Source organism: Bos indicus, chromosome 16 (genome assembly GCF_029378745.1).
Source record: "Bos indicus isolate NIAB-ARS_2022 breed Sahiwal x Tharparkar chromosome 16, NIAB-ARS_B.indTharparkar_mat_pri_1.0, whole genome shotgun sequence".
In the NCBI taxonomy this organism is placed as follows: Eukaryota; Metazoa; Chordata; class Mammalia; order Artiodactyla; family Bovidae; genus Bos; species Bos indicus.
In genome coordinates this window covers 22,030,776-22,058,447 of record NC_091775.1, presented here as the reverse complement: position 1 = coordinate 22,058,447, position 27,672 = coordinate 22,030,776, and the positions used below count along the sequence as shown (strand labels likewise).

General features: G+C 38.0%; 1 protein-coding gene across 3 annotated transcripts in view; it reads right to left on the bottom strand.

The window, feature by feature from the left end:
* The window catches only part of SPATA17 (spermatogenesis associated 17), a 243,114-nt gene that overhangs the window by 206,997 nt on the left and 8,445 nt on the right, over positions 1 to 27,672 (bottom strand). For 2 of the 3 annotated variants that reach the window (XM_019976944.2, XM_019976943.2), the window contains exons 2-3: positions 3,395 to 3,484; positions 1,289 to 1,370 (exon numbers count right to left, since the gene is read on the bottom strand). In XM_019976944.2, coding sequence (XP_019832503.2) covers positions 1,289 to 1,370; positions 3,395 to 3,484 — 172 coding nt within the window. The remainder of the gene's footprint in view (positions 1 to 1,288; positions 1,371 to 3,394; positions 3,485 to 27,672) is intronic. The other variant, XM_019976945.2, reaches the window with a different exon arrangement.

Below are 27,672 nucleotides of genomic sequence, written 5' to 3'. Positions count from 1 at the left end.
AAATCTGAAGTGACATATATTAATTAACTGGGAACATATAGTATTAAACAGGGACTTAAGAGAATCATGATATTTAGAGAATCTATCACTAAAATAGGTTTCCCAGTAGGGACATCAGATCTACTCTATAAAAACATCACAGTGATTTTAAACCTAGCTGTGAGAGAGATCCAATACTTGTAAAAATTTGTGCCAGCACCTTAAAAAAAATACTTTATTTCATTAAATCTAAAGTATTAGGCTCTTCTCTAAACAGTTCCTTTATTTTATTAACATGTTTTACAATTTTCTCACCAAAGGTGAATACATTACTTTTTTAACTTTTAATTGGAGGATAATTGCTTTAAAATGTTTTGTTAGTTTCTGCCATACATCAACATGAATCAGCCATAGGTATACATATGCCTGGCGTGCTGCAGTTCTTGGGGTCACAAAGAGATGGACATGACTCAGTGACTGAACAATAACAATACATATATTCCCTCGCTCTTATTATTTAGTTGTCTACTTATTTTTTCTTTTTTCCCTCTATATCTTTTAACTTCATTTAAATGCCTCTAATAATAAATTAAGAACAAATTTAAACTATTATAGTAGAAAGCATAACAAATCATAAAATTAGTGAAGTAGGAGAATGATTAGAAACCTCCTCATTTTATATTAAAAAAAATATTTTTCCTAATTTCTAAAATCTCTTAACTGAAGTATAAGTTGGCATGTTATCTCATACTTCTGCAAGTCTATTGGTGGATATAGATGACTGCGTTACGCTACATTTATTAAGGTAAATCTTCAAAATCTCCCAAGAGTCAATCAAAGGGAATGATAAGTAGCACAGAGAGCAACTGCCTTACATTTTTCCTTTGTAGAATTAATTTGGGGCACTTTAACCAATGTTTACTAACTGTTTGGTGAGCCAGAGATTAGTCTAAATGTTGGTGGACTAAAAATGAACAAGCTACAATGCTTACTCTGAAAAATCTCACCATCTAGAAAATGGAAAGAATCTTCAACAAATAAGTACATACAAATACATATGCTGTAAAGAGTACTTTAACAAAAATAAAATATCTGATATAGTTTGGGTACAAAGAAGTTAGCTATCAATTTTTCATGGAAAAATCAGGAACGTTTTCTCAGAAGTCTCATTCTAAAAATTAAGCTGAATTTTGTTCTCATATACATATTATTAATAACTCTAAAACTACTATAAATGTGACTGATGTGAATAAGTTTCAATAAATTATATAATCCAAATGCTAACATATATAAATTTCATAATATTTACCTTCACAATTACTTGATATTGTTGTCTGCCTAAGTAACCTCTCCATCGTTTCTGAATAATTGTTGCTACTCTGTGTAAATACCTAGGTAGAAAATATGCTTATTAGTATGCTTTCATTGAAACAATGATATATTTTCAATTTCTGCCTAGAACATTCCTTTCCACATATTCAAGAAATCAAATTCAAAGCCAAGTTTATGCGTACTTTTAAAGACAGTATGGCGGAGAAGGCAATGGCAACCCACTCCAGTATTCTTGCCTGGAGAATCCCAGGGTCAGGGGAGCCTGGTGGGCTGCTGTCTATGGGGTCACACAGAGTCAGACACGACTGAGCGACTTAGCAGCAGCAGCAGCAAAGACAGTATGGATGTTCCCAAAAAAACTAAAAATATAACTACCATATGATCCAGCAATCCATTCCCGGGTATATATCTGAAGAAAACAATAACACTAATTTAAAAAGATACATGCACCCTAATATTCATAGCAGTATTATTTACAATTACCAAGATATGGAAGAAACCTATGTATTCATCAAAAGATGAATGGATAGCGAAGATACTATATATTATTACATACAAACACGCACACACTAGAATATTGCTCAGCTATAAAAAAGAATGAAATTTTGCCATTTTCAACAACATGGATGGAACTGGAGAGTATTATGCTTAGGGAAATTAGTAAGACAGAGAAAGCCAAATACTATATATTATCACTTATACGTAGAATCTAAAAAATAAAACAAGCTAGTGAAAATTAAAAATAAAAGCAAAAAAAGAATTTCAGACATAGAGAATGAACTAATCAGTGGGGAGAGGGAAGAGGGGGAAATAGACAGGGGTAGGGAATTAAGAGGTAATACTATGTGCAAAATAAATAAGCTACAGAGATATACTACAGCTCAGGGAATATACCCAATGTTTTATGACTATGTGCTATGCTTAGTTGCTCAGTTGTGTATGACTCTTTGCGAGCCCATGGACTGAAGCCCGCCAGGCTCCTTTGTCCACCGGGATTCTCCAAGCAAGAATACTGGAATGGGATGCCGTGCCCTCCTCCAGGGGATCTTCCCAACCCAGGGATCGAATGCAACTTTCCCGCATTACAGGTGGATTCTTTACCTTCTGAGCCACCAGGATGGAATATAATCTATAAAAATTTTGCATCACTATGAAACTAATTGAGTAAATTACTTAAAAAAATAAATCAAAAGTAAATTAAGAATAATAATACAATGAAAGACTATAGAACAGGTCACAGTGACATGTTGACAAATAAGCCAGGCAATATTGATATGAATCACTACAAGTACTTTGAAATAATTCTTGAAGTCAAGAAACACTTTCCTTTTTCATACTCATGTTACTCAGTCTATCCCCAGTAACGTCATTTTAGTCTGTTGAATTAAAAACTACTCTGCTGCCATGTTCCTATTTGGCAGAGTGGCCAAAAGAGAAACCTCATTTCCTGCTTTTATTTCCATGTCTGGCTCCTACTAGTTAATATAAGAAAGACTACAGTATAACCCCTAGCTCACCAGCTGACTTATAATGGGCTAGTCATATTCTTTCTCCATCTCATCGAGGGCAGTATTTTTCAGAATTGATGAGAAACTGAAGGAAATTTGAGCACTGAAGAAAAAGTGGAAACAGTTAAGATAGGGATCAGCTTTGGTCTCTGTCCTCAGAATGGTATCATTTTGGTACCATTTGTCTTTATTTACCAACATGTTGGAGAGGATTGGAATAGTTTCTGTTTTGCTTCGTTTTGCTCTGTTTTTCTTTCTTACCAGTCAATAAATTCATTGCTATAAAAATAGGTTCAGCCATTTGTCACATCCTATGGAAGCTGCAGAAAATAATCTAATCAAGTATACTTATAACACTGAGAATTTTCCAGAGATATGGTCAATATCATTTAGTATTTTGATACATACGAAACAAGGAGCAAAAAGAGCTATGTCTTTAAAGGACATCATATAAGTTATTAACTTCATTACAAGTAAAAAAAAAATTTGCAATGAGAACTACATGAATAAATTACATTTTCTAAGGAGTATATTTTTATGGTATATCTGAGGTTTCCATGGCAAAATCAATATACCTGATATATGCTCGAACTTGACATCCTCGAAACCAGCTCTGGATTTTAATTGCTGCATCATTCTCCTTTTTTCGAAATATATCCACAACACTAAAAACAAATTTTTTTAAAGCATTTCATTAGTAACTAATATAATTATAAACCAAATCAACCTGTTAAACTTAATTTTTAATTTCTTCAAAAAGGATAATTATAATTCAAATATTATTTTAAATGAAATTAAAATGCTAAATTGGAGAAGGAAATGGCAACCCACTCCAGTATTCTTGCCTGGAGAATCCCATGGACAGTGAAGCTTAGCGGCCTACAGTCCATGGAGTCGCAAAGAGTCGGACACGACTAAAGCTACTTAGTACAAAATGCTACATAAAGAAAATATTTCAGAAACAATGAGCTATGTTTAAAAAATTAGTCTTTCTCTGAGAGACCATGTGTTTTCAATAGCTTTACTTTTTTTATTTTTATAATCATCTATTTGCAACTAATTAATTTGCCAGTGGTGTTTATAAGGAAATTTAGAAAGCAATGTGCTATTTTGTCATTATTTTTAAACATAATTATTTGAATTTATTTTTTTAAATGCCACTACACATATCACACAAGATTAAAATCCTCACATATTTCACTCACTGCATCAGTTAAATGAATTGCCTCTAAGTAAAATGAATTCATCATTTTGCCTGTTCTGGATAGAGTTCTGAGAAGGTCTACTTCAATTAGGGAGCCAGGGGGCAGGGTCATAGGCCTCATAAAGAGACAAGAAATTCAGTCTTTAGATTTTACTGACTTACAAGGAAGAAAAAGTTTTACTCAAGACAGATCTCCATCTTAATTTTTTCAGTCATTACAATTCTCTCCCCATCCCCATACAAGGAAGAAAAAGTTTTACTCAAGACAGATCTCCATCTTAATTTTTTCAGTCATTACAATTCTCTCCCCATCCCCATTTGATAAGGTCCTATTGCTTATGGAAATTACTATGAAACAGAGTAATTTCTCTCCTATAACATTGGCTGGCAAAAAATTAGCACTCTGTCTACTGAATAAATAAAGAATTGTTAGTCACTTACTTTTCACTTTTAAAAAAATTCTCTCAAGAATTCTCTCAAGATTATTTTTTCATTTTCATTGCTAGATTAAATATATAGATTTCACTGAAAATGAAAGCGTTAATTGCTCAGTCGTGTATGACTCTTTGCGACCCCATGGACTGTAGCTCACAAGGCTCCTCTGTCCATGGGATTCTACAGGCAAGAACAATGGAGTGGGTAGCCATTCCCTTCTCCAGGGGATCTTCCCGACCCAGGGATCCAACTTGGGTCTTCTGCATTGCAGTCAGATTCTTTACCATCTGAGCCACCAGAGAAGCCCAATAAATTCAGACAATTAGAACAAAAACAGAATGGAAAAAAAGAATACTTCAAACAATACTATGAAGTTGACTGAGAAAAAAAATGGCAATTAAACCATCAGGGACAAAGAGTTAAAGAAACAAGCAGAAGGATTATCTGTCTACTAGATAACAAGGAAATAGTTATCTAGAAAGCCTAATTGAAAAGAATTTACAAAAGCAGAGAAAGGAACAAAAATTATGCATCAAGTCAGTGACCCAGATGTTGAAAATAGTAGTGAAAAATTATACACATCAGTGTAAGGGTTACTAGAAGTAAAGCATAAACTGTAAAACCTACACAAGAGAATAGTCACTCTACCAGATCAAGAAAGGCACCGAGATAAGACTACTGTTGTTGTTGCTGCTGCTGTTGTTGTTTAGTCACTAAGTCGTGTCCAACTCTTTGTGACCCTCATGGACTGTAACCCTCCAGGCTCCTTGGTCCAAGGGATTTCCCAGGCAAGAATACTGGAGTGGGTTGACATTTTCTTCTCCAGGGGATCTTCCCAACCCAAGGTTAGAACCTCCATCTCCTTGCAATAAGATTTACTGGACATAATTGTGTGGTGACACGCTAGACAATTAGGAGTAAAAGAAAAGAAAGCTTGACTCCAGAGACATAATGGATATAATTCCCTTTTTTTTTTTTGGCCACACAGTAAGTGGGATCCTAGTTCCCCAATCAGCAATCAAACCTGTGCCCTCTGCATTAGAAGCATGGAGTCTTAACCACTGAACCAACAGGGAAGTCCCAAAGAATGTCATTCCTAACACTCAACTTTTGTCTTCCCAGAGCTGCTTCCTCTAGGGGACTGCATGCCACCTGCCACATTGAATCTCTATGAAGAATGCCGCTTGCAAACTCCCTGACTATATTTTTCAGGGTATGGACATCCACCCCATTTTAGGATGACGGAGCTGCTGAGGACTCAACAGGAGCCTGTATGCTCTTAGAAACTTGAAGCCTGGGGTGATTATGGGTAAAAGACAGCCAGATGTCTGAACAACTCAGTTAAAAGAAATAAAGAGAATAATAATATCCTGTGCATGCTTAGTTGCTTCAGTTGTGTCCGACTCTTTGCGACTCTATGATCTACAGCTCTCCAGGCTCCTCTGTCTATGAGATTCTCCAGGCAAGAATACTGGAACAGGATGCCCTGTCCTCCTCCAAAGGATCTTCCAGACCCAGGGATCGAACCTGCATCTTTTGTGTCTCCTACAATGGCAGGCGGGTTCTTTACCATTAGTGCCACCTGGGAAGTCCAATAATGTCTTAAATAAATTAATACTTCATGTGCCAGCACTATTCCAACGATTTTACATACCACTGAGTTAACTCATACATAATTCCTTTCAACACCTCAATGGAGTAAATAAGCATGCCTATTTGACAGAGGAAGATACTGAGGCACAGGTAAGTGTAGTGATATGCCCAAGGTCACATATTGGTTGGTGTCAGAGTCAAGTGTTGATTCTAGCTAATCTGGCTCTTGAGGCTGCATTCCTAACCATCACTGTCCCTAAAGGGGAAGAGGAATGATAAGAACAGGAGAAGGGAGGGAAGTAAAAAGGAATAAAAAGCAAGAAAGAAAAGGCAAGAGGCAAAAATGCATGTAAGCCTTTTCCAAATATAATATTGAAATTTTGTGGCATAAAATAGCACCAATCTCCTTAAAATTATAAAATAAACTAAAAGATGAAGATGTGGAAAAAACACCAAAAAAAACCCAAACATTTCTCACTATACTAACTACCATGAGAATGCAGTACAATAGCTTGCTCCTTGGAAGAAAAGTTATGACAAATCTAGACAGCATACTAAAAAGCAGAGACATTACTTTGCTGACAAAGGTCCATATAGTCAGAGCTATGGTTTTTTCAGTAGTCCTGTACAGATGTGAGGGTTGGACCATAAAGAAGACTGGGCGCTAAAGAACTGATGCTTTCAAACCGTGGTGCTGGAGAAGACTCTTGAGAGTCCCTTGGACTGCAAGGAGATCAAACCAGTCAAACCTAAAGGAAATCAACCCTGAATATTCATTGGAAGGACTAATGCTAAAGCTCCAGTACTTTGGCCACCTGATGAGAAGAGCTGACTCATTGGAAAAGACTGATGCTGGGAAAGAATGATGGCAAGAGAAGGGGATGACAGAGGATAAGATGGTTGAATGGCATTATTGACTCAATGGGCATGAGTTTGAGCAAACTTCAAGAGACAGTGAAGGACAGGGAAGCCTGGCATGCTGCAGTCCATGGGGTGCAAGTCCAAGGTGTCGGACATGACTGAGTAACTGAACAACAACAAGGCACTCATGTACGTGGCCAAAAAGAAACAATTTGGTCTTTGAACACATACAGAAAACTTTCACCTACAAGTTCAAAGTCACAAAACTTCAGAAATGTTTGTTAGAGCTGCACACATATACACATGGTAGTAAAATTATAATGGAATGATGAAAATACAAATCTCAGGACAGACATGGAGCAATTTCTAAGACCTGTCGTGTCTTCATACACTGGGAATTCCATAACAGGAAAACTAAAGACCTTGTGCTATTGTTACTACATCTGAAAGAAAGAAAAAAAAAAAAAAGAAGCAGAAACTTTGAAAAAGATCAACACAATTGAAGAACAGCAAAAGACAGCCAATTTACAGAAAAGAAAATACAAGCAATTTTCACTTTAGAAGCCCTTGACCTGGGTTCTAGGTATATTTTCACTTTGAGACCTATATATAACAAACCCATCTTGTAAATGCCAATGTATATTTCAGGAAAAATTATATTGAAACAAACACTTCCTTAGATCTAGTTTCAGAAAACATTCCTTTAGTCAAAAAGCTGAAGGGAGGCATTGATGAATGGTTTCCAATGTTAAATTTTACTGTGAAATGTCATCACTTTTCCAAAAAATGTAAGCACATTATATTTTGTTCTGAACAGTGAAGTGGTTAATGTTACTTCCACAAAATATGTTAATTTTCTGCTCCTTTAAGGCAATGTGAAAGAGGAAGTATTACCTTTATCTACAAAGCTATTTATAGAATTGTACAACATACATAGAAAAACACGTAAAAGATTGCAGTAACCAAAAAATGGCATCGAAGTGTCTTTAATAAAGTGCATTTAGAAAACTGTTTTTTTAAAAGGCACAAGAAGATACTTAAGATGACTCAGGAAATTAGTTTTTATGATTTATCATTGTACTATTAAAATTACAGAAACAACCAAAATAAGCAATAGATATAGTATAAGTCAGTCAGTTAGTTCAGTTCAGTCGCTCAGTCGTGTCTGACTCTTTGTGACCCCATGACTTGGAGCACGCCAGGCCTCCCTGTCCATCACCAGCTCCCGGAGTTCACTCAAACTCACGTCCATCGAGTTGGTGATGCCATCCAGCCATCTCATTCTCTGTCGTCCCCATCTCCTCCTGCCCCTAACCCCTCCCAGCATCAGAGTCTTTTCCAATGAGTCAATTCTTTGCATCAGGTGGCCAAAGTATTGGAGTTTCAGCTTTAGCATCGGTCCTTCCAAAGAACACCCAGGGCTGATCTCCTTTAGAATGGACTGGTTGGATCTCCTTGCAGTCCAAGGGACTCTCAAGAGTCTTCTCCAACACCACAGTTCAAAAGCATCAATTCTTCAGTGCTCAGCTTTCTTCATAGTCCAACTCTCACATCTATACATGACTACTGGAAAAACCACAGCCTTGACTAGATGGACCTTTGTTGGCAAAGTAATATCTCTGCTTTTGAATATGCTATCTAGGTTGGTCATAACTTTCCTTCCAAGGAGTAAGCATCTTTTAATTTCATGGCTGCACATCTGCAGTGATTTTGGAGCCCCAAAACATAAAGTCTGACACTGTTTCCCCAGCTATTTCCCATGAAGTGATGGGATCAGATGCCATGATCTTCATTTTCTGAATGTTGAGTTTTAAAGTCAACTTTTTCACTCTCCTCTTTCACTTTCATCAAGAGGCTTTTGAGTTCCTCTTCACTTTCTGCCATAAGGGTGGTGTCATCTGCATATCTGGGGTTATTGATATTTCTCCCAGCAATCTTGATTCCAGCTTGTCCTTCTTCCAGCCCAGCGTTTCTCATGATGTACTCTGCATATAAATTAAATAAGCAGGGTGACAATATACAGCGTTGACATACTCCTTTTCCTATTTGGAACCAGTCTGTTGTTCCATGTCCAGTTCTAACTGTTGCTTCCTGACCTGCATATAGGTTTCTCAAGAGGCAGGTCAGGTGGTCTGGTATTCCCATCTCTTTCAGAATTTTCCACAGTTGATTGTGATGCACACAGTCAAAGGCTTTGGCATAGTCAATAAAGCAGTAATAGATGTTTTTCTGGAACTCTCTTGCTTTTTCCATGATCCAGCAGATGTTGGCAATTTTATCTCTGATTCCTCTGCCTTTTCTAAAACCAGCTCGAACATCAGGAAGTTCACAGTTCATGTATTGCTGAAGCCTGGCTTGGAGAATTTTGAGCATTACTTTACTAGTGTGTGAGATAAGTGCAATTGTGCGGTAGTTTGAGCATTCTTTGGCATTGCCTTTCTTTGGGATTGGGATGAAAACTGACCTTTTCCAGTCCTGTGGCCACTGCTGAGTTTTCCAAATTTGCTGGCATATTGAGTGCAGCACTTTCACGGCATCATCTTTCAGGATTTGGAATAGCTCAACTGGAATTCCATCACCTCCACTACCTTTGTTCATAATGATGCTTTCTAAGGCCCACTTGACTTCACATTCCAAGATGTCTCGCTCTAGGTGAGTGATTACACCAAGTGATTATCTTGGTCGTGATACATCCATAAAATGGAACACTATTTTGTCCTTGAGCTTTCCAAGTGGCTCAGTGGTAAAGAATCTACCTGCCAATGTAGGAGATGCAAGAGATATGGGTTTGATCCCTGGATCAAGAAGATCCCCTGGAGTAAGAAATGGCAACCCACTGCAGTATTTTTGCTTGGAAAATTCCATAGAGAGGGGAGCCCGGCAGACTATAGTCCATGGGGTTGCAAAGAGTTGGAAGTGACTGAGCACACACACATTTTGTCCTGATAAAAATTAAGTGGCTCAGTATGTCTTCACATAGACACAACATGTAATGTGAAAACAAAGGAAGATACAGCATAGTGTAATATGATCCCATACTTATAGAAAACAATTTAAACTATATTAATATGCAAATGTATACACAGAAAAAGTCTTACTTTGAACAAAGTTATTAAAAGTGATTGCCTTTAGGGACTAAAATGTGAAAGGAGAAATTTATTAATTTCTGAATTTAGCAAGTCATTTTATAAGAGTTGTATAATATTTTCAAATTTTAAAAAGTTTAATCTGTATTGAAATAAACATAATCCTTTAGAAAAATATAAATGCATTTCAATGTTAAGGAAAGTATTAGACATATCTAGGCATTAAAACCTAAGGAACTTGCCTATTTAATATAACATGAACCACAGCCTAACTTAGTTAAAATGTTAGGATATTTGCCAGCTCTTTAGTTTTGTACAAAGACCTTAGCTTAAACTGTGCCACTTACTGGCTGGGTTTACCTTAAGCAAGCTTTTTAATCCAAAATTCAGTTTCTTCTGTAAAATTTCAATAATAGCAATCATGAGTATGTTTGCAGGCATATCATAAAGAACTTGAAAGACTGATAAATAATGTGTTTTCAATAAGCAATAATGATAATTATTACATTATTACATAATGGTGGGCATCTATGTAGATTGCAATAAGAAAAAAATATACCAGTCTTGTCATTATCTTATTAATTAATCAAAAAATATTTACTATATGTAAATTATGTGCTAAGTTAGTATGGTATTTACTATTGAATAAATTTGATGTGTAACATTTTGCTAAGTTTAAGGTATAAAGCTTATTACATAGACACATTTACATATTGTAATATGATTGATGATATAGCAGTATTTATCACATTACATGATTATAGACATTATACACAATATTACTGTCTATATTTATTATATGCTTTGGATCTGGATGGCTTACTCACTACTCACTTCGAGTTTGTACCCTTAAACACCATCATTCTTAGCCATCGCCTTTTTCTGGTAACCACCATTTTCACCTCTTTTTTATATGTCTAATTTTTTTAGATTCCATATATAAGTGATCTAATACAGTACTTGTCCCTCCGTCTGACTTATTTCAAGTAGCATAATGTGCTCAAGGTCCATCCATGTTGTCACAAATGGGAAGATATCTTTCTTATGACTGAACAATATCCCACTGTGTATAATACCATATCTTTTTTACCCATTCATTCATTTATGGGTATTTGAACTGTTTCCCTATTTTGGCTATTATGAATAATGCTGCGTTAAGTGTGGAGTTCATATATACTGTCAAAAATCCTGTAGTCATTTCTTTTAGCTTATACCCAGAAGTGGAATAGCTGGATCATATGGTAGATCTATTTTTAATTTTTTGAGGAAACTTTACATTGTTTGCCACACTGGTTGGGCCAATTTACATTCCCACCAACAACATGTAAGGGTTCTCTTCTCACCACAGACTTGATAGCATCTGTTGTCTCTTGCCTTCTTGATAATAGCCATTTTAACAGATGGGAGATGAGGATATCTCATGGTGGTTTTTATTTGCATTTGCCTTATGATTAGCGATGTTAAACATCTTTTCATGTGTCTGTTGGCCACTTCCATGTCTTCTTTAGAGAAACGACTATTTAGTTCTTCTGCCCATTTTTTTAATGGAACTGTTTGCTTTTCTGTTCTAAGCCCCTGTTGAATACATGATTTGCAAAATTTGTCTCCCATTCTGTACATTCTTTTTAATTGTTTATGATACTGTACAGAAGTTTTTGAATTTGATATAGTTGCATTTGTGGATTTTTTTCTTTGTTGTTTATGATTTTGGCATCATGCTCAAAAAATTATTGCCAAGACCAGTATCGATGAGCTTTATCTCTAAGTTTTCTTCTAGTTTTACAGTATCAGATCTTGTATTTAACTCTTTAATCCATCTTGAGTTAACGTTTGTGAGTGTTGTGAGATAGGGGTCCAATTTCACTGCTCTTCATGTGTTTCTCCAGTTTTCCCACCATCATTTATTGAAAAGACTTCGCTTTCCCACTGAGTATTCCTGGCTCACTTTTCAAATATTAGATGACCATATATGATGGGATTTAATTTTAGGGTTTCTATTCTGTCCTATCAGAGAAGGCGATGGCACCCCACTCCAGTACTCTTGCCCGGAAAATACCATGGATGGAGGAGCCTGGTAAGCTGCAGTCCATGGGGTCGCGAAGAGTCAGACATGACTGAGTGCCTTCCCTTTCACTTTTCACTTTCATGCATTGGAGAAGGAAATGGCAACCAACTCCATTGTTCTTGCCTGGAGAGTCCCAGGGACGGGGGAGCCTGGTGGGCTGCCGTCTATGGGGTCGCACAGAGTCGGACACGACTGAAGCAACTTAGCAGCAGCAGCAACAGCATTCTGTCCTATTAGTCAATGTGTCTATTTTTGTGTCAGATCAACACTGCTTTTCTTACTATGACTTTCTATTATACTATGAAATCCAGACGTGTGATACCTCCAGCTTTGGTTTTTTTGTCTCAGGATTGCTTTGGCTACTCAGAGTCTTTGTGGTTCCTCATAAATTTCAGGATTGTTTCTTCTATTTCTGTAAAGAATACCTTTGGTGTTTGGGTGGGGATAGCACTGACTCTGTAGATGGTTTGGCGGTTATATGGGTATTTTAACATATTACTTATTCCAATCTAAGAATACAGGATGCCTTTCTATTTGTTTGTGTTCTTCATTTTCTTCTAGCAGACTTTTGTAGTTTTCATTGTGCATATCTTTTACTTCCTTGATTAAACTTATCCTATGGGTTTTGATTTTACTGTGAATGAGATTCTATAATTTATTGTTTTTTCGGCTATTTCATCATTAGTGTAAAGGAATTCAATTGATTTCTGTCTAAATTCAAATCCTACAACTTTACTGAAATTGTTGATTAAGTCAGCAGCAGTTCTTAAGGAATTCTTTGGGATTTTCTATATATAGTATCAGTTGTTGTTCAGTCATTCAGTCATATCCAACTCTTTGCAGTCTGATGGGCTGCAGCACACCAGGCTTCCCTGTCCATTACCAACTCCTGGAGCTTGCTCAAACTCAAGTCCATTGAGTCAGTGATACCATCCAACCATCTTCTCCTCTGTTACACCCTTCTCCTCCTGCCTTCAACTTTCTCAGCATCCGGGTCTTTTCCAATGAATCAGTTCTTTGCATCAGGTGGCCAAAGTATTGGAGTTTCAGCTTCAGCATCAGTCCTTCCAATGAATGCTGCTGCTGCTAAGTCACTTCAGTCGTGTCTGACTCTGTGTGACCCCATAGACAGCAGCCACAGGCTCTCCCGTCCCTGGGATTCTCCAGGCAAGAACACTGGAGTGGGTTGCTATTTCCTTCTCCAATGCATGAAAGTGAAATGAATATTCAGGACTGATTTCCTTTAAGATTGAATGGTTTGATCTCCTTGCAGTCCAAGAGACTCTCAAGAGTCTTCTCTAATGCCACAGTTCAGGAGCATCAGTTCTTTAATGCTCAGCCTTCTTTACGGTCCAACTGTCACATGCATACATGACTATTGGAGAAATCTTACCTTTGACTATACAGATTTGTTGGCAAATAAATGTCTCTGCTTTTTCATATGCTGTCTAGGTTTGTCATAGCTTTTCTTCCAAGGAGCAAACATCTTTTAATTTCATGGCTGCAGTCACCATCTGCAGTGATTTTGGAACCTCCCAAAATAAAGTCTCTCACTGTTTCCATTGTTTCCCCATCTGCCATGAAGTGACAGCACAGGATGCCATGATCTTAGTTTTTTGAATGTTGACTTTGAAGCCAGCTTCTTCACTCTCCTTTTTCACCTTCATCAAGAGGCTCTTTAGTTCCTCTTCACTTTCTTCACTTTCTGCCATAAGGGTGGTGTAATCTGCGTATCTGAGGTTATTGATATCTCTCCTGGCAATCTTTTTAACTAATTATTTTAATTGGAGGCCAATAAGAAGCTGAACGGTTCTATGAAGACCTACAAGACCTTTTAGAACTAACACCCAAAAAAGATGTCCTTTTCATTATAAGGGACTGGAATGCAAAAGTAGGAAGTCAAGAAACACCTGGAGTAACAGGTAAATTTGGCCTTGGAATACGGAATGAAGCAGGGCAAAGACTAATAGAGTTTTGCCAAGAAAATGCACTGGTCATAACAAACACCCTCTTCCAACACAAGAGAAGACTCTATACATGGACATCACCAGATGGTCAACACCGAAATCAGATTCTTATATTCTTTGCAGCCAAAGATGGAGAAGCTCTATACAGTCAGCAAAAACAAGACCAGGAGCTGACTGTGGCTCAGACCATGAACTCCTTATTGCCAAATTCAGACTGAAATTGAAGAAAGTAGGGAAAACCACTAGACCATTCAGGGATGACCTAAATCAAATCCCTTATGATTATACAGTGGAAGTGAGAAATAGATTTAAGGGCCTAGATCTGATAGATAGAGTGCCTGATGAACTATGGAATGAGGTTCATGACATTGTACAAGAGACAGGGATCAAGACCATCCCCATGGAAAAGAAATGCAAAAAAGCAAAATGGCTGTCGGGGGAGGCCTTACAAATAACTGTGAAAAGAAGAGAAGTGAAAAGCAAAGGAGAAAAGGAAAGATATAAACATCTGAATGCAGAGTTCCAAAGAATAGCAAGAAGAGATAAGAAAGCCTTCTTCGCTATCAATGCAAATAAAGAGAGGAAAACAACAGAATGGGAAAGACTAGGGATCTCTTCAAGAAAATCAGAGATACCAAGGGAACATTTCATGCAAAGATGGGCTCAATAAAGGGCAGAAATGATATGGACTTAACAGAAGCAGAAAATATTAAGAAGAGATGGCAAGAATATACAGAAGAACTGTACAAAAAAGATCTTTACAACCCAGATAATCACGATGGTGTGATCACTCACCTAGAGCCAGATATCCTGGAATGTGAAGTCAAGTGGGCCTTAGAAAGCATCACTACGAACAAAGCAAGTGGAGGTGATGGAATTCCAGTTGAGCTATTCCAAATCCTGAAAGATGATGCTGTGAAAGTGTTGCACTCAATATGCCAGCAAATTTGGAAAACTCAGCAGTGGCCACAGGACTGGAAAAGGTCAGTTTTCATTCCAATCCCAAAGAAAGGCAATGCCAAAGAATGCTCAAACTACCACACAATTGCACTCATCTCACACGCTAGTAAAGTAATGCTCAAAATTCTCCAAGCTAGGCTTCAGCAATATGTGAACCATGAACTTCCTCAAGTTCAAGCTGGTTTTAGAAAACGCAGAGGAACCAGAGATCAAATTGCCAACATCTGCTGGATCATCCAAAAAGCAAGAGAGTTCCAGAAAAACATCTATTTCTGCTTTATTGACTATGCCAAAGCCTTTGACTGTGTGGATCACAAGAAACTGTGGAAAATTCTGAAAGAGATGGGAATACCAGACCACCTGATCTGCCTCTTGAGAAATGTGTATGCAGGTCAGGAAGCAACACTTAGAACTGGACATGGAACAACAGACTGGTTCCAAATAAGAAAAGGAGTACATCAAGGCTGTATATTGTCACCCTGTTTATTTAACTTATATGCAGAGTACATCATGAGAAATGCTGGGCTGGAAGAAACACAAGCTGGAATCAAGGTTGCCGGGAGAAATATCAATAACCTCAGATATGCAGATGACACCACCCTTATGGCAGAAAGTGAAGAGGAACTCAAAAGCCTCTTGATGAAAGGGAAAGTGGAGAGTGAAAAAGTTGGCTTAAAGCTCAACATTCAGAAAACGAAGATCATGGCATCCGGCCCCATCACTTCATGGGAAATAGATGGGGAAACAGTGGAAACAGTGTCAGACTTTATTTTTCTGGGCTCCAAAATCACTACAGATGGTGACTGCAGCCATGAAATTAAAAAACGCTTACTCCTTGGAAGGAAAGTTATGACCAACCTAGATAGCATATTCAAAAACAGAGACATTACTTTGCCAACAAAGTTTCATCTAGTCAAGGCTATGGTTTTTCCTGTGGTCATGTATGGATGTGAGAGTTGGACTGTGAAGAAGGCTGAATGCCAAAGAATTGATGCTTTTGAACTGTGGTGTTGGAGAAGACTCTTGAGAGTCCCTTGGACTGCAAGGAGATCCAACCAGTGCATTCTAAAGGAGATCAGTCCTGGGTGTTCTTTGGAAGGACTGATTCTAAAGCTGAAACTCCAGTACTTTGGCCACCTGATGCGAAGAGTTGACTCATTGGAAAAGACTGTGATGCTGGGAGGGATTGGGGGCAAGAGGAGAAGGGGACGACAGAGGATAGATGGTTGGATGGCATCACTGACTCGATGGACGTGAGTCTCAGTGAACTCCGGGAGTTGGTGATGGACAGGGAGGCCTGGCGTGCTGTGATTCATGAGTCCAACACGACTGAGCGACTGATCTGATCTGATCTGAATTACTTTACAACATTGTAGTGGTTTTTTTTCGCCATTCATTCACATGAATCAGCCATGGGTGTACATGTGTCCCCCATCCTGAATCCCTCTCCTACCTCCCTCCTCATCCCATCCCTCAGGGACATCCCAGTGCACTGGCCCTGAGCACCCTGTCTCATGCATCAAAGCTGGACTGGCGATCTGTTTCACATATGGTAATATACATGTTTCAATGGTATTTTCTCAAATCGTCCCACCCTCACCTCCTCCCACAGAGTCCAAAAGTCTGTTCTTTACATCTGTGTCTCTTTTGCTGTCTCACATATAGGGGCATTGTTACCATCTTTCTAAATTCCATATATATGCATTAATATACTTTAGTGGTATTTTTCTTTCTGACTTACTTCACTCTGTATAATAGGCTCCAGTTTCATTCACGTCATTAGAACTGATTCAAATGCATTCTTTTTATTTTTTAAATTTATTTAATTGGAGGCTAATTACTTTACAATATTGTAGTGGTTTTTGCCATACATTGACATGAATTAGCCATAGGTATACATGTGTTCCCCATACTGAACCCCTCTCCCACCTCCCTCCCCATCCCATCCCTCAAGGTCATCCCAGTGCACCAGCCCTGAGCACCCTGTCTCATGCATCAAACCTGGACTGGTGATCTATTTCACATATGATAATATACATGTTTCAATGCTATTCTCTCAAATCATCCCACCCTCTCCCTCTCCCACGGAGTCTAAAAGTCTGTTCTTTACATCTCTGTCTCTTTTGCTGTCTTGCATATAGGGTCATCATTACCATCTTTTTAAATTCCATATATATGTGTTAATATACTGTATTGGTGTTTTTCTTTCTCACTTACTTTAGTCTGTATAATAGGCTCCAGTTTCATCCACCTCATTAGAACTGATTCAAATGCATTCTTTTTAATAGCTAAGTAATATTCCATTGTGTATATGTACCATGGCTTTCTTATCCATTCATCTGCTGATGGGCATCTAGGTTGCTTCCATATCCTGGCTATTATAAACAGTGCTGCAGTGAACACTGGGGTACACACGTCTCTCAATTCTGGTTTCCTTGGTGTGTATGCCGAGGAGTGGGATTGCTGGGTCATATAGCAGTTCTATTTCCAGTTTTTTAAGGAATCTCTATACTGTTCTCCATAGTGGCTGTACTAGTTTGCATTCCCACCAACAGTGTAAGAGGGTTCCCTTTTCTCTGAACCCTCTCCAGCATTTATTGTTTGTAGACCTTTGGATAGCAGCCATTCCAACCGGCATGAGATGGAACCTCATTGTGGTTTTTATTTCAAATGCATTCTTTTTAATGGCCGAGTAATATTCCATCATGTATATGTACCACAGCTTTCTTATCCATTCATCTGCCGATGGACATCTAGGTTGCTTCTATGTCCTAGCTATTGTAAACAGTGCTGCAATGAACATTGGAATACATGTATCTCTTTCAATTCTAGTTTCCTCAGTGTGTATGCCCAGCAGTGGGATTGCTGTCTCCCAGCAATCTTGATTCCAGCTTGTGCTTCATCCAGCCCAGCATTTTGCATGATGTACTCTGCATATAAGTTAAATAAGCAGGGTGACAATATACAGCCTTGACATACTCCCTTCCTAATCTGGAACCAGTCAGTTGTTCCGTGTCTGGTTCTAACTATTGCTTTTTAACCTGCAAGCAGATTTCATAGGAGGCAGGTAAGGTGACCTGGTAGCCCCATCTCTTTAAGAATTTTTCACAGTTTGTTGTGATCCACACAGAGACTTTAGCATAGTTAATGAAGCACAAGTAGATGTTTTTCTGGAATTCTCTTGCTTTTCCTATGATCCAGTTGATGTTGGCAGTTTGATATCTGGTTCGTCTCCCTTTTCTAAATTCAGCTTGAACATCTAGAAGTTCAAAGTTCATGTACTGTTGTAACTTAGCTGGAGAATTTTCAGCATTACTTTATTAGCCTGTGAAATGAGTGCAGTTTTGTGGAAGTTTGAGCATTCTTTCAGAGAAGGCAATGGCACCCCACTCCAGTACTCTTGCCTGGAAAATCCCATGGACAGAGGAGCCTGGTGGGCTGCAGTCCATGGGGTCCCTAAGAGTCAGACATAACTGAACAACTTCACTTTCACTTTTCACTTTAATGCATTGGAGAAGGAAATGGCAACCCACTCCAGTGTACTTGCCTGGAGAATCCCAGGGAGGGGGGAGCCTGGTGGGCTGCTATCTATGGGGTCGCACAGAGTTGGACACTGAAGTGACTTAGCAGCAGCAACAGCAGAGCATTCTTTGGCATTGCCTTTCTTTGGGATTGGAATGAAAACTGATTTTTCCAGTCCTGTGGCCACTGTGGAGTTTTCCAAGTTTCCTGGCATATTGAATGCAGCATTTTCACAGCATCATCTTTTAGGATTTGGAATAGCTCAGCTGGAATTACATCACCTCCACTAGCTTTGTTCATAGTGATGCTTCCTAGGGCCCACTTCACTTCCAGGATGTCTGGTTCTAGGTGAGTGATCAAACCATCACGGTTATCTGGGTCAGTAAGATCATTTTGTGTAGTTCTTCTGTCTATTCTTGTCACCTCCTAATATCGTCTACTTCTATCATCCATACCATTTCTATCATCAGCAAATAATGAGTTTTACTCCTTCCTTTCCAATTTGGATGTCTTTCTTTGTCTTGCCTAATTACTCTAGCTAGAACATCCAGTACTATACTGAGTAGGAGTGGTAAGATAATTTCCTTGATCTCGATCTTAGAGGAAATATTTTCAATTTCTCTACATTAAGAATAATGTTAGCTGGGTTTGTCATGCATGGGCTATATTATTTTAAGGTATATTCTTTCTATACTCAGTCTATTAAGGGTTTTTATCATCAAAAGATGTTGTATTCTGTCAAATGCTTTTTCTGAATCTACTGAGATGACCATATGATTTTTGTCTTTCATTTTATTGATATGATGATATATTATATTTACTGATTTGCATATATCAAATAGTCCTTGCATCCCAGTGATATATCCCACTTGGTCATAGTGTCCAAAGTGTTCTTGAATTCAGTTAACTAACATTTTGTTGAGAATTTTTTTCACCTATGTTCATAAGGGATAGTGGTCTACAGTTTTCTTTTCTTGTTGCATCTTTATCTAGTCTTGGTATCAAAATAATGCTTGCAGAATGAGTTTGGACATCTTCTTCAACATTTTGGAAAAATTTGAAAAGTATTGGTGTTCACATTTTCTTTAAATGTTAGGTAGAATTCTGAAGTGATCCCATCTGATCCTGGAGTTTTCTGTTAGAAGTTTTAAAATTACCAATTCAGTCTCTTTACTCATTATTGTCTGTTCAGATTTGCTTTTTTTTTTTTTTTTTCCTAATTTAATCTTGGTAGGTTGTTTGCTTCTAGAAATGTATCCATTTCTTCTAGGTTGTATAATTTTTGGTGTAGATGCTCAATAGCAGTCTCTTTGGATTCTATGTATTTCTGTAGCATCAGTTGTGATATCTCTTCTTTCATTTCTAAATTTATTTGAGTCCCCTTTTTGTCTAGGTTTGTCAATTTTGCTTATCTTTTTTTGAAGAATCAGTTCTTAATTTTGTTGATCCTTCTTATTGCTTTTGTGGTCTCTAGTTCATTTATTTACATTCTGATCCTTATTTCCTTCTTTCTGCTGACTTTGAACTTCATTTGTTCTTTTTCTAGCTCCTTGAGGAGTAAAGTTTGGTTACTCAATTGAGATGAAATTTCTTAACATATACATTTATTGCTATAAACTTTCCTCTCAGAACTACTTTTGCTGAATCTCACAGTATTTGATATGTTATGTTTTAATTTTCATTTGTTTTGAGACAATTTTTTATTTCCCTTTTGATTTTTCTTTTGATCCAGTGGTTGTCTAGAAGTATGTTGTTCATATTTGCAGATCTTCTCACTTTTCTCTTGTTGATTTCTAGCTTCATACTACTGTAGTCAGAGGAGATAGATATGATTTCAATCTTTTAAATTTGCCAAGTTTTTTTTTGTGTGTGTGGCCTATTATATGATCTATCCTGAAGAATATTCCATGTGCTCTTGAGAAGAATGTGCATTCCACTGCTGTTGGATAGAATGTTCAATATATGTCTAATAAATTCATTCCTTATAAAGTGTTGTTCAATCCCAACATTGCCTTGATTTTCTCTTTGGACAATCTAGCCATTGCTAATAGTGGGGCTTTAAAATCTCTCACACTTTTAGTATTATTGCCTATTATATTGCCTTTCTGAATTTTCTTGTAGCCCACTGAATTCCTTTATAACACTTATTTTAAATTCTTATTAATTTGTAATATGCCATGCCTTTGGATTTGGCTGCCGGAAAATTGTCATTTAATTTTGTAATATCATGCTACCCTTACTATTTATGGTGGCTGATGAAAAGCATCTCTACTGTTGTATTTGAGGTAGACTTTCTTATTTTGCATGCTAAGTCACTTCAGATGTGCCCAACTCTTGGCAACACAATTGACCACATAGGGTCCTCTGTCCGTGGGAGTCTCCAGGCAAGAATGCTGGAGTGGGTTGTCATGCCCTTCTTTTTTATTTTTTCAAGGCTTTATTTACTTTAATTCTAACAGTTCACCAGGTTAATAATTAGGAGCCTTCCTTTTGTTTTCCCAAAGGTAGTGCTATATACACGAGTTTCTTGTTCTTACTGGCACTGACTTGCCCCTAAGGTTGGGCGCATACACCAAACAATACAGCCAAGGTAGTGCAAAGCCTGGAGAGGTGTGCGCTTATTACTTGGGACTTTAAGTGTGTCCACAGCTCAGTAGAAGGTCCCTTAATTGTGTGCGTGGCGGGGGTGGGAGGGTGTCCTAGAGGGGCATGGGCAGTCTTTTTGCTGCCCAGGAGAAAGACGACGACTTCCTTCATTTTCTGTGCTCTGCTTACCTCCCTTTCTTTTACCTCCCACGGCCACTGAGTGTCCTCAGAGAGAACCTGGTGCCTTTAGTTGCAACACAGACAGGACAGACCCCCTACTCACCACCATCATCCTCTACCTCTACCTCCTCTTCCAGAAAGGTTGCACCAGCTCACTGACAGATTGGGATCTGCCTTCTCTGCCATGACTCCTCTGCTGCCACCAGATCCAGTGCCACTTCCCTTGCTCTGCCACCTCCTCTGCAGTCCAATCCATCCACTCTCAGGTGCACAGATGGATGGATACCCCAGGTTTTCTAGTATGCTGTGCAGAGGTGCTCTCTTTTTTTAATTTCTTTTCTTCTTCTGGTAATGTATGTCTGATTAGTTTTAAATCAAAGTGGAGAGGAAAAGGAAGAACCTCTGCTGCCATGATGCTGCCATCACATTTAGCAAGCCATTTAAACCAAAGACATAATCTCTACTCTCAAACTAATAGAAGTGAAAAATAATTTAACAGTAAAGAAAACCCTGTGAAAAGTCAAATACCATACAGGAAAAGGGAAATATCATGTCAGAAGTAAAGATCTGGAAAATATAAAAGCAGAAAAGGGTTTTTTTTTTTAAATAAAAAAATCAGTAGGGAAAAGATGGGAGTCAAAGGAAGCATTTGAGTAGGTTCTCAGAGGATGCACAGCAATCCTAATCTGTGTATCTAAGATATCTTAACGTCTGTGCTGTGATATTCCTCAGGTACTTTAAGTCAACAGATCTAAAATAACTCCTCTCATCCTTCCTCCATACACAGCCACCCTCTGTTCTTCTCTTTTCAGTTCAGTTCAGTTTAGTTGCTCAGTCATGTCCGACTATTTGCAACCCCATGAATCACAGCATGCTAGGCCTCCCTGTCCATCACCAACTCCCGGAGTTCACTCAAACTCATGTCCATCGAGTTGGTAATGCCATCCTGCCATCTCATCCTCTGTCATCCCCTTCTCCTCTTGCCCCCAATCCCTCCTAGCATCAGAGTCTTTTCCAACGAGTCAACTCTTCACATGAGGTGGCCAGAGTATTGGAGTTTCAGCTTTAGCATCAGTCCTTCCAATGAACATCCAGGACTGATCTCCTTTAGAATGGACTGGATGGATCTCCTTGCAGTCCAAGGGACTCTCAAGAGTCTTCTCCAACACCACAGTTCAAAAGCATCAGTTCTTCAGCACTCAGCTTTCTTCACAGACCAACTCTCACATCCATACACGACCACTGGAAAAACCATAGCCTTGACTAGACGAACCTTTGTTGGCAAAGTAATGTCTCTGCTTTTGAATATGCTATCTAGGTTGGTCATAACTTTCCTTCCAAGGAGTAAGTGTCTTTTAATTTCATGGCTGCAATCACCATCTGCAGTGATTTTGGAGCCCCCAAAAATAAAGTCTGACACTGTTTCCACTGTTTCCCCATCTATTTCCCATGAAGTGATGGGACCACATGCCATGATCTTAGTTTTCTGAATGTTGAGCTTTACGCCAACTTTTTCTGCAAGCCATTTCTCATGAAAGACAATATTATTCAATCAGTCAGAAACGGCAAGACCAATTCTCTGCATTAGTTTGTGTCTTCACCTTTTAAAGATTAGCTTCTTGCAAAACCATTGTTTCCCAGGCACTAGTTTTCTACTCTGTTCCATCCTTCCAGCCACTGTTTGAATGGTCTTTCTAAAACCTGAATCTAATCAAATCAAAGTCAATTTTTTCATAAAACCCCTTTGTGGAAATCCCACAAAACACCCCTAAATCTTCTGAATGATGTCTAAGGTTCTTAGGATGTCATAGTTCATCCACCCGGCCTCAGACTTCATCTCCCATGTCTTCTTTTACCACTTCAATCCTATGACAGAGCCATTCTATTCCTATAGTTCCCAGAATAGGCCATGTGCTCTCTTGCCTTCAAGCTATCACAAAACTATACCCTGTTCTTGAAATGACTTTTGCAACTACAACTTCCAAAGGGATGTATCTTTATAGTACTCTGAAAATTCTTCTGTATACTAATCATAATATTTATCTTCTTGAGAGAAAGGCTCACCTTTTATTTTATCTGTATCCCAACATATACTAAAGTATCTGATTCATAGGAGAAGCTAAACTAATGTCCGTGGAAGGACAGAGAAAGGAAAAAAAGAAGGAAGGAAGGAAGATAAGATAAGTAATAGCTGAAGTCAAGGCAGAAGGCAAAGTTCTTAACTAGTTTTCAGAGTTCTGTGTACAATACAAAGGGATATTAGATTCCCTGAATATTATCACTGAGGCCTTGGCATCACATATCTCCAAAATGTAATGGTCTTTGGTTCAAAAAAATTTATAGTGAAAGATGCCAAACAACAGGAAAAAACATAAGGCCCAAATAAAAGACGTAAGTATTTTACAGTTCCCTAGAAGTTACTGGAAGAGCATCAAGAAGGGAGATCATGATTAAACAGTGTCAAATGCCATCAATCAGTCATGAAAACAAGGCCACTATTTCATGGGGTTTCAGGGTTAGAAGGAATCTTTCATTTTTCTTTTAACATTTTTATCCTAGTCAATATTCTATTCTAGTACAGGAAATAAAAATGTCATTTAGGGCAAAAATAGAGAAGATAAAGTAACACAATGTCTAGTAGAGCAGGCAATTCAAAGAAGACAGAGGGTAAAGAAGATAAGGAAAGAAACATTTATTCAAAAAGGCTGATATAAAGTCAAGTTCATGATAATAGATAAAATGGTTTTTCATGGTTATTTAACCCTTTTTACCATTAAAATTTTTTATTGGAAAATAACTGCTTTACATTGTTGTGCTCGTTTCTGCTATATGACAACATGAATCAGCTATATGTGTACATATATCCCCACCCTCTAGAGTTCCCCTCCCAGCGCACCCCCCAATCGCACCCTTCTAAGTCATCACAAAGCATCGAGCTGAGCTCCCTATGCTATATAGTGGCTATTCACTAGCAATTTACTTTATAGATGGTAGTGTATATACATCAATACTACTCTCTCAATTCACCCTACCCTCTCCTTCCCCTGTTTCCATGTCCACAGGTCTGTTCTCTACATCTCTGTCTCTATTCCTGCTCTGCAAATAGGTTATCAGTACCATTTTTCTAGATTCTGAGCCTTTAATATTTCAAATGCCTATAGTAAATCTGGTTGACCCTTGATAATGAGGCTGTTCAGGGCACCAACACCCCACTCAGTCAAAAATCCTATGCATAATCTTACATCAGCCCAAATACCCGCAGTTCAGTTCAGTCACTCAGTCGTGTCCACCTCTGTGACCCCATGGACTGCAGCATGCCAAGCTTCCCTGTCCATCACCAACTTCCGGAGCTTACTCAAACTCATGTCCACTGAGTCGGTGATGCCATCCAACCATCTCATCCTCTGTCGTCCCCTTCTCCTCCCACCTTCAATCATTCCCAGCATTCAAACAATTGGGGATTGTGCATTATTGTAGAACGCATCTGTTGAAAAAAATATCTGAATATAAGTGGACCTGGGTAGTTCAAACCCATTTAGTTCAAAGGTAAACTGTATTCTATTAATGAAATTAATGAAAACATTATTCTCTCCTTCACCAGCAATAAACAGCTGACATCCTTTACAAAGGAGAGAGAAAAAGTATACGGTATACAGATATGCCTAAGACTTTTTTCAACTAATATATTAGTTTGAGCTTACCCCTTATATGTAATTATCACATAAGATAAGCAATCACATTATCTGTCTTGAGTTTATGCTTTTTAAACTCTCCCAGTAATAATGTTAACATATAATACTTAGTCAAAAGGAAGATTAAATAATTTCTTTTTGGAGTTATTAAAAATCTCTGGGTTTTTAAAACAGCCATTTAATTAAAAGTATATATATATATATATATATATATACTAATAAGAACCATACATTAAATTAAATTAAAGGGAAATGCTTTGAAATAACTAGTAGTTAGCTTTGTGCTAAATTTTAAGTTATGGGCTGAAATTTGACTTCTACACACATTTTTCTGTTGCCATTTTTTAACTGCTTAAAAATGAAATTTACAGATACTTGGGTTACCACTGGGATGCTGCATACTCATACAATATGTCATGAACTGCTAGACATTTTATGTTTAAAATGAAAAATGTGGGTAACACTTTATTTTAATGGTATATTAATTAGTTCCAAATTACAATGAAAATCCTATAGCTGTGAATAAAATATGACATCTAAATGAATTTGAAATAAATTTATTATGATCAGTATTATCACAATGAATACTAAATGAATTAATAATGATGAAAGACCAAAAGCATTACCAGGAATCTAATAAAACACTGAGAAAAAGTGGGAAGTTTCCAGTCACTTCATCATCAACTAGAAATAAGTATTATAACCCTGTATAACACTATGTGCATATATATCATTAGTGGCCAGAAAATAACTGACAATAATTAAAAAATGAAAAAAATGTGTGATTAAATATTTTTCCTTAATATGCAAAAAATCTGCATTTTACACATCAAAATACTATGCTTAGTCTGACCTTAGCTGTTGAATAAATGCTAGACTAAAAACCCAATACCCTTTGCTTCTTATTGTCATTTAACTTGTAGCTATTTCAGACATTAGGAATAAAATTCCAGTATTAGCTGTCAACCTACTCCAGTATTCTTGCCTAGAAAACCCCACAGACAGAGGAGCCTCGTGGGCTACAGTCCATGGGTTCACAAAGAGTCTCACATGACTGAGCAGCAGGTAAGACATGGCATGGTTATAAGACATATTGATGTCCAAAATGATTATTTTTTCCATATCACTTCACTATTGGGTCTTAAGGATTTCAAACTCCTTAAATGCAGGAATTATGCTTATTTCCTACTTTGGATTCTGATTATTACCTATGTTTCTAATAAAAGGTCAGTTACTACTGGATGATGAGAAATAGGACATTTTAGATGGTACAAGTTCAATGAATCATAGGTTACAAACACACTGGCATTATTTATTTATTTATTTTTCTGGCTGCATGGCATACAGGATCTTAATTCCCCAACCAGGGATTGAGATTTTGCCCCCTGGCACCCCTCTCCCCCCGTAGTGAAAGCAGTGGAAACTCAGAGTCCTAACAACTGGATTGCCAGGCAGTGTATTTAAGAGTTAGTCACTCAGTCATGTCTGACTCTTTGTGACCATTGACTGTAGCCCATCAGGCTCCTCTGTCCATGGAATTCTCCAAACAAGAATATTGGAGAGGGTAACCATTCCCTTCTCCAGAGAATCTTCTTGACCCAGGGATTGAACCTAGGTCTCCCACATTGCAGGCAGATTTTTTTTTTACTTTCATTAATAGTTTTCATTACAGCTCTTGTTACTATTATTACCTCACAGTCCAATGAATCAGGGGTTGCTAATACATAAGCAATTTTTTTCCAGCTGCATGGCATGCAGGATCTTAGTTCCCCAATCAGGGATCGAATTCATGGCCCTCTGTAGTGAAAGCAGTGGGAGTTCTAATAACTGGACTGTCAGGAGTGTCTAGCATTAGATCATCAAGTAGGAATTATCATAGCTTGTCATGTAGATTTATACATGTTAGCGTACTTTAAAAATTTTTTATATTTACTTTTCTTCCTCCTCCTTCTCACTTCACTAAAGAAATCAGCAGTGGGCAAGGAAAGCAAAGATCTTTGTGGGGTGGGGTGGGGGGAATAGGAGGACCCCATGGCTCAGCATGGAGTATCAGAGCCTATGTGGGGTACAATGGGCATCCACACGGAGGGTCAGCCTGGGGTACGATGTCCCATCTGAGTAAGGAGAGTGTTCCCATGGAGAAGAGGCATGGCTTTAGGGTGTTGAGGAAGGGTGAAAACAGTGTACAGTTGGAAGGTCACCAGCACAGGGAATCAGAGACCAAGAGTGATGAAAAGGTATCTGAGTTAGCTGGGAACCGGCAGTTCAGCACAGAGAGGAAACCCTCACACAGAATTAAAGGTGGTATCCCTAAAAGAGGAAGTAGTTACAGTGACAGGAGTTTGATTATACACAGAGGGATTATTCAAATAAGTGAATATGTTAAAAATAACGAGCCAGGTTTCTGTTAGAAAAGGGGCAAAAATACTAGAACAAACTCTGTAGTGCTGGATTTGAAACAGAATTGTTAACATAAACTCATGGATTTCAATAGCCACATGGATGGGTTAATGGATAGATCGATCAACACCTAGACTTCTAGATAAAGTATAGATGTAAACTCTGTGCCAATGCATGCATACACATATTTTCTAGCTCTGTCCACGTGACAAGGCCTGAGAACAGCAACGCCCAACAACACAGGCATCTACTAAAAGAAACAAGAGGTCCTTGAAAAAATGAGATAACCCCAGGGTTGCGAC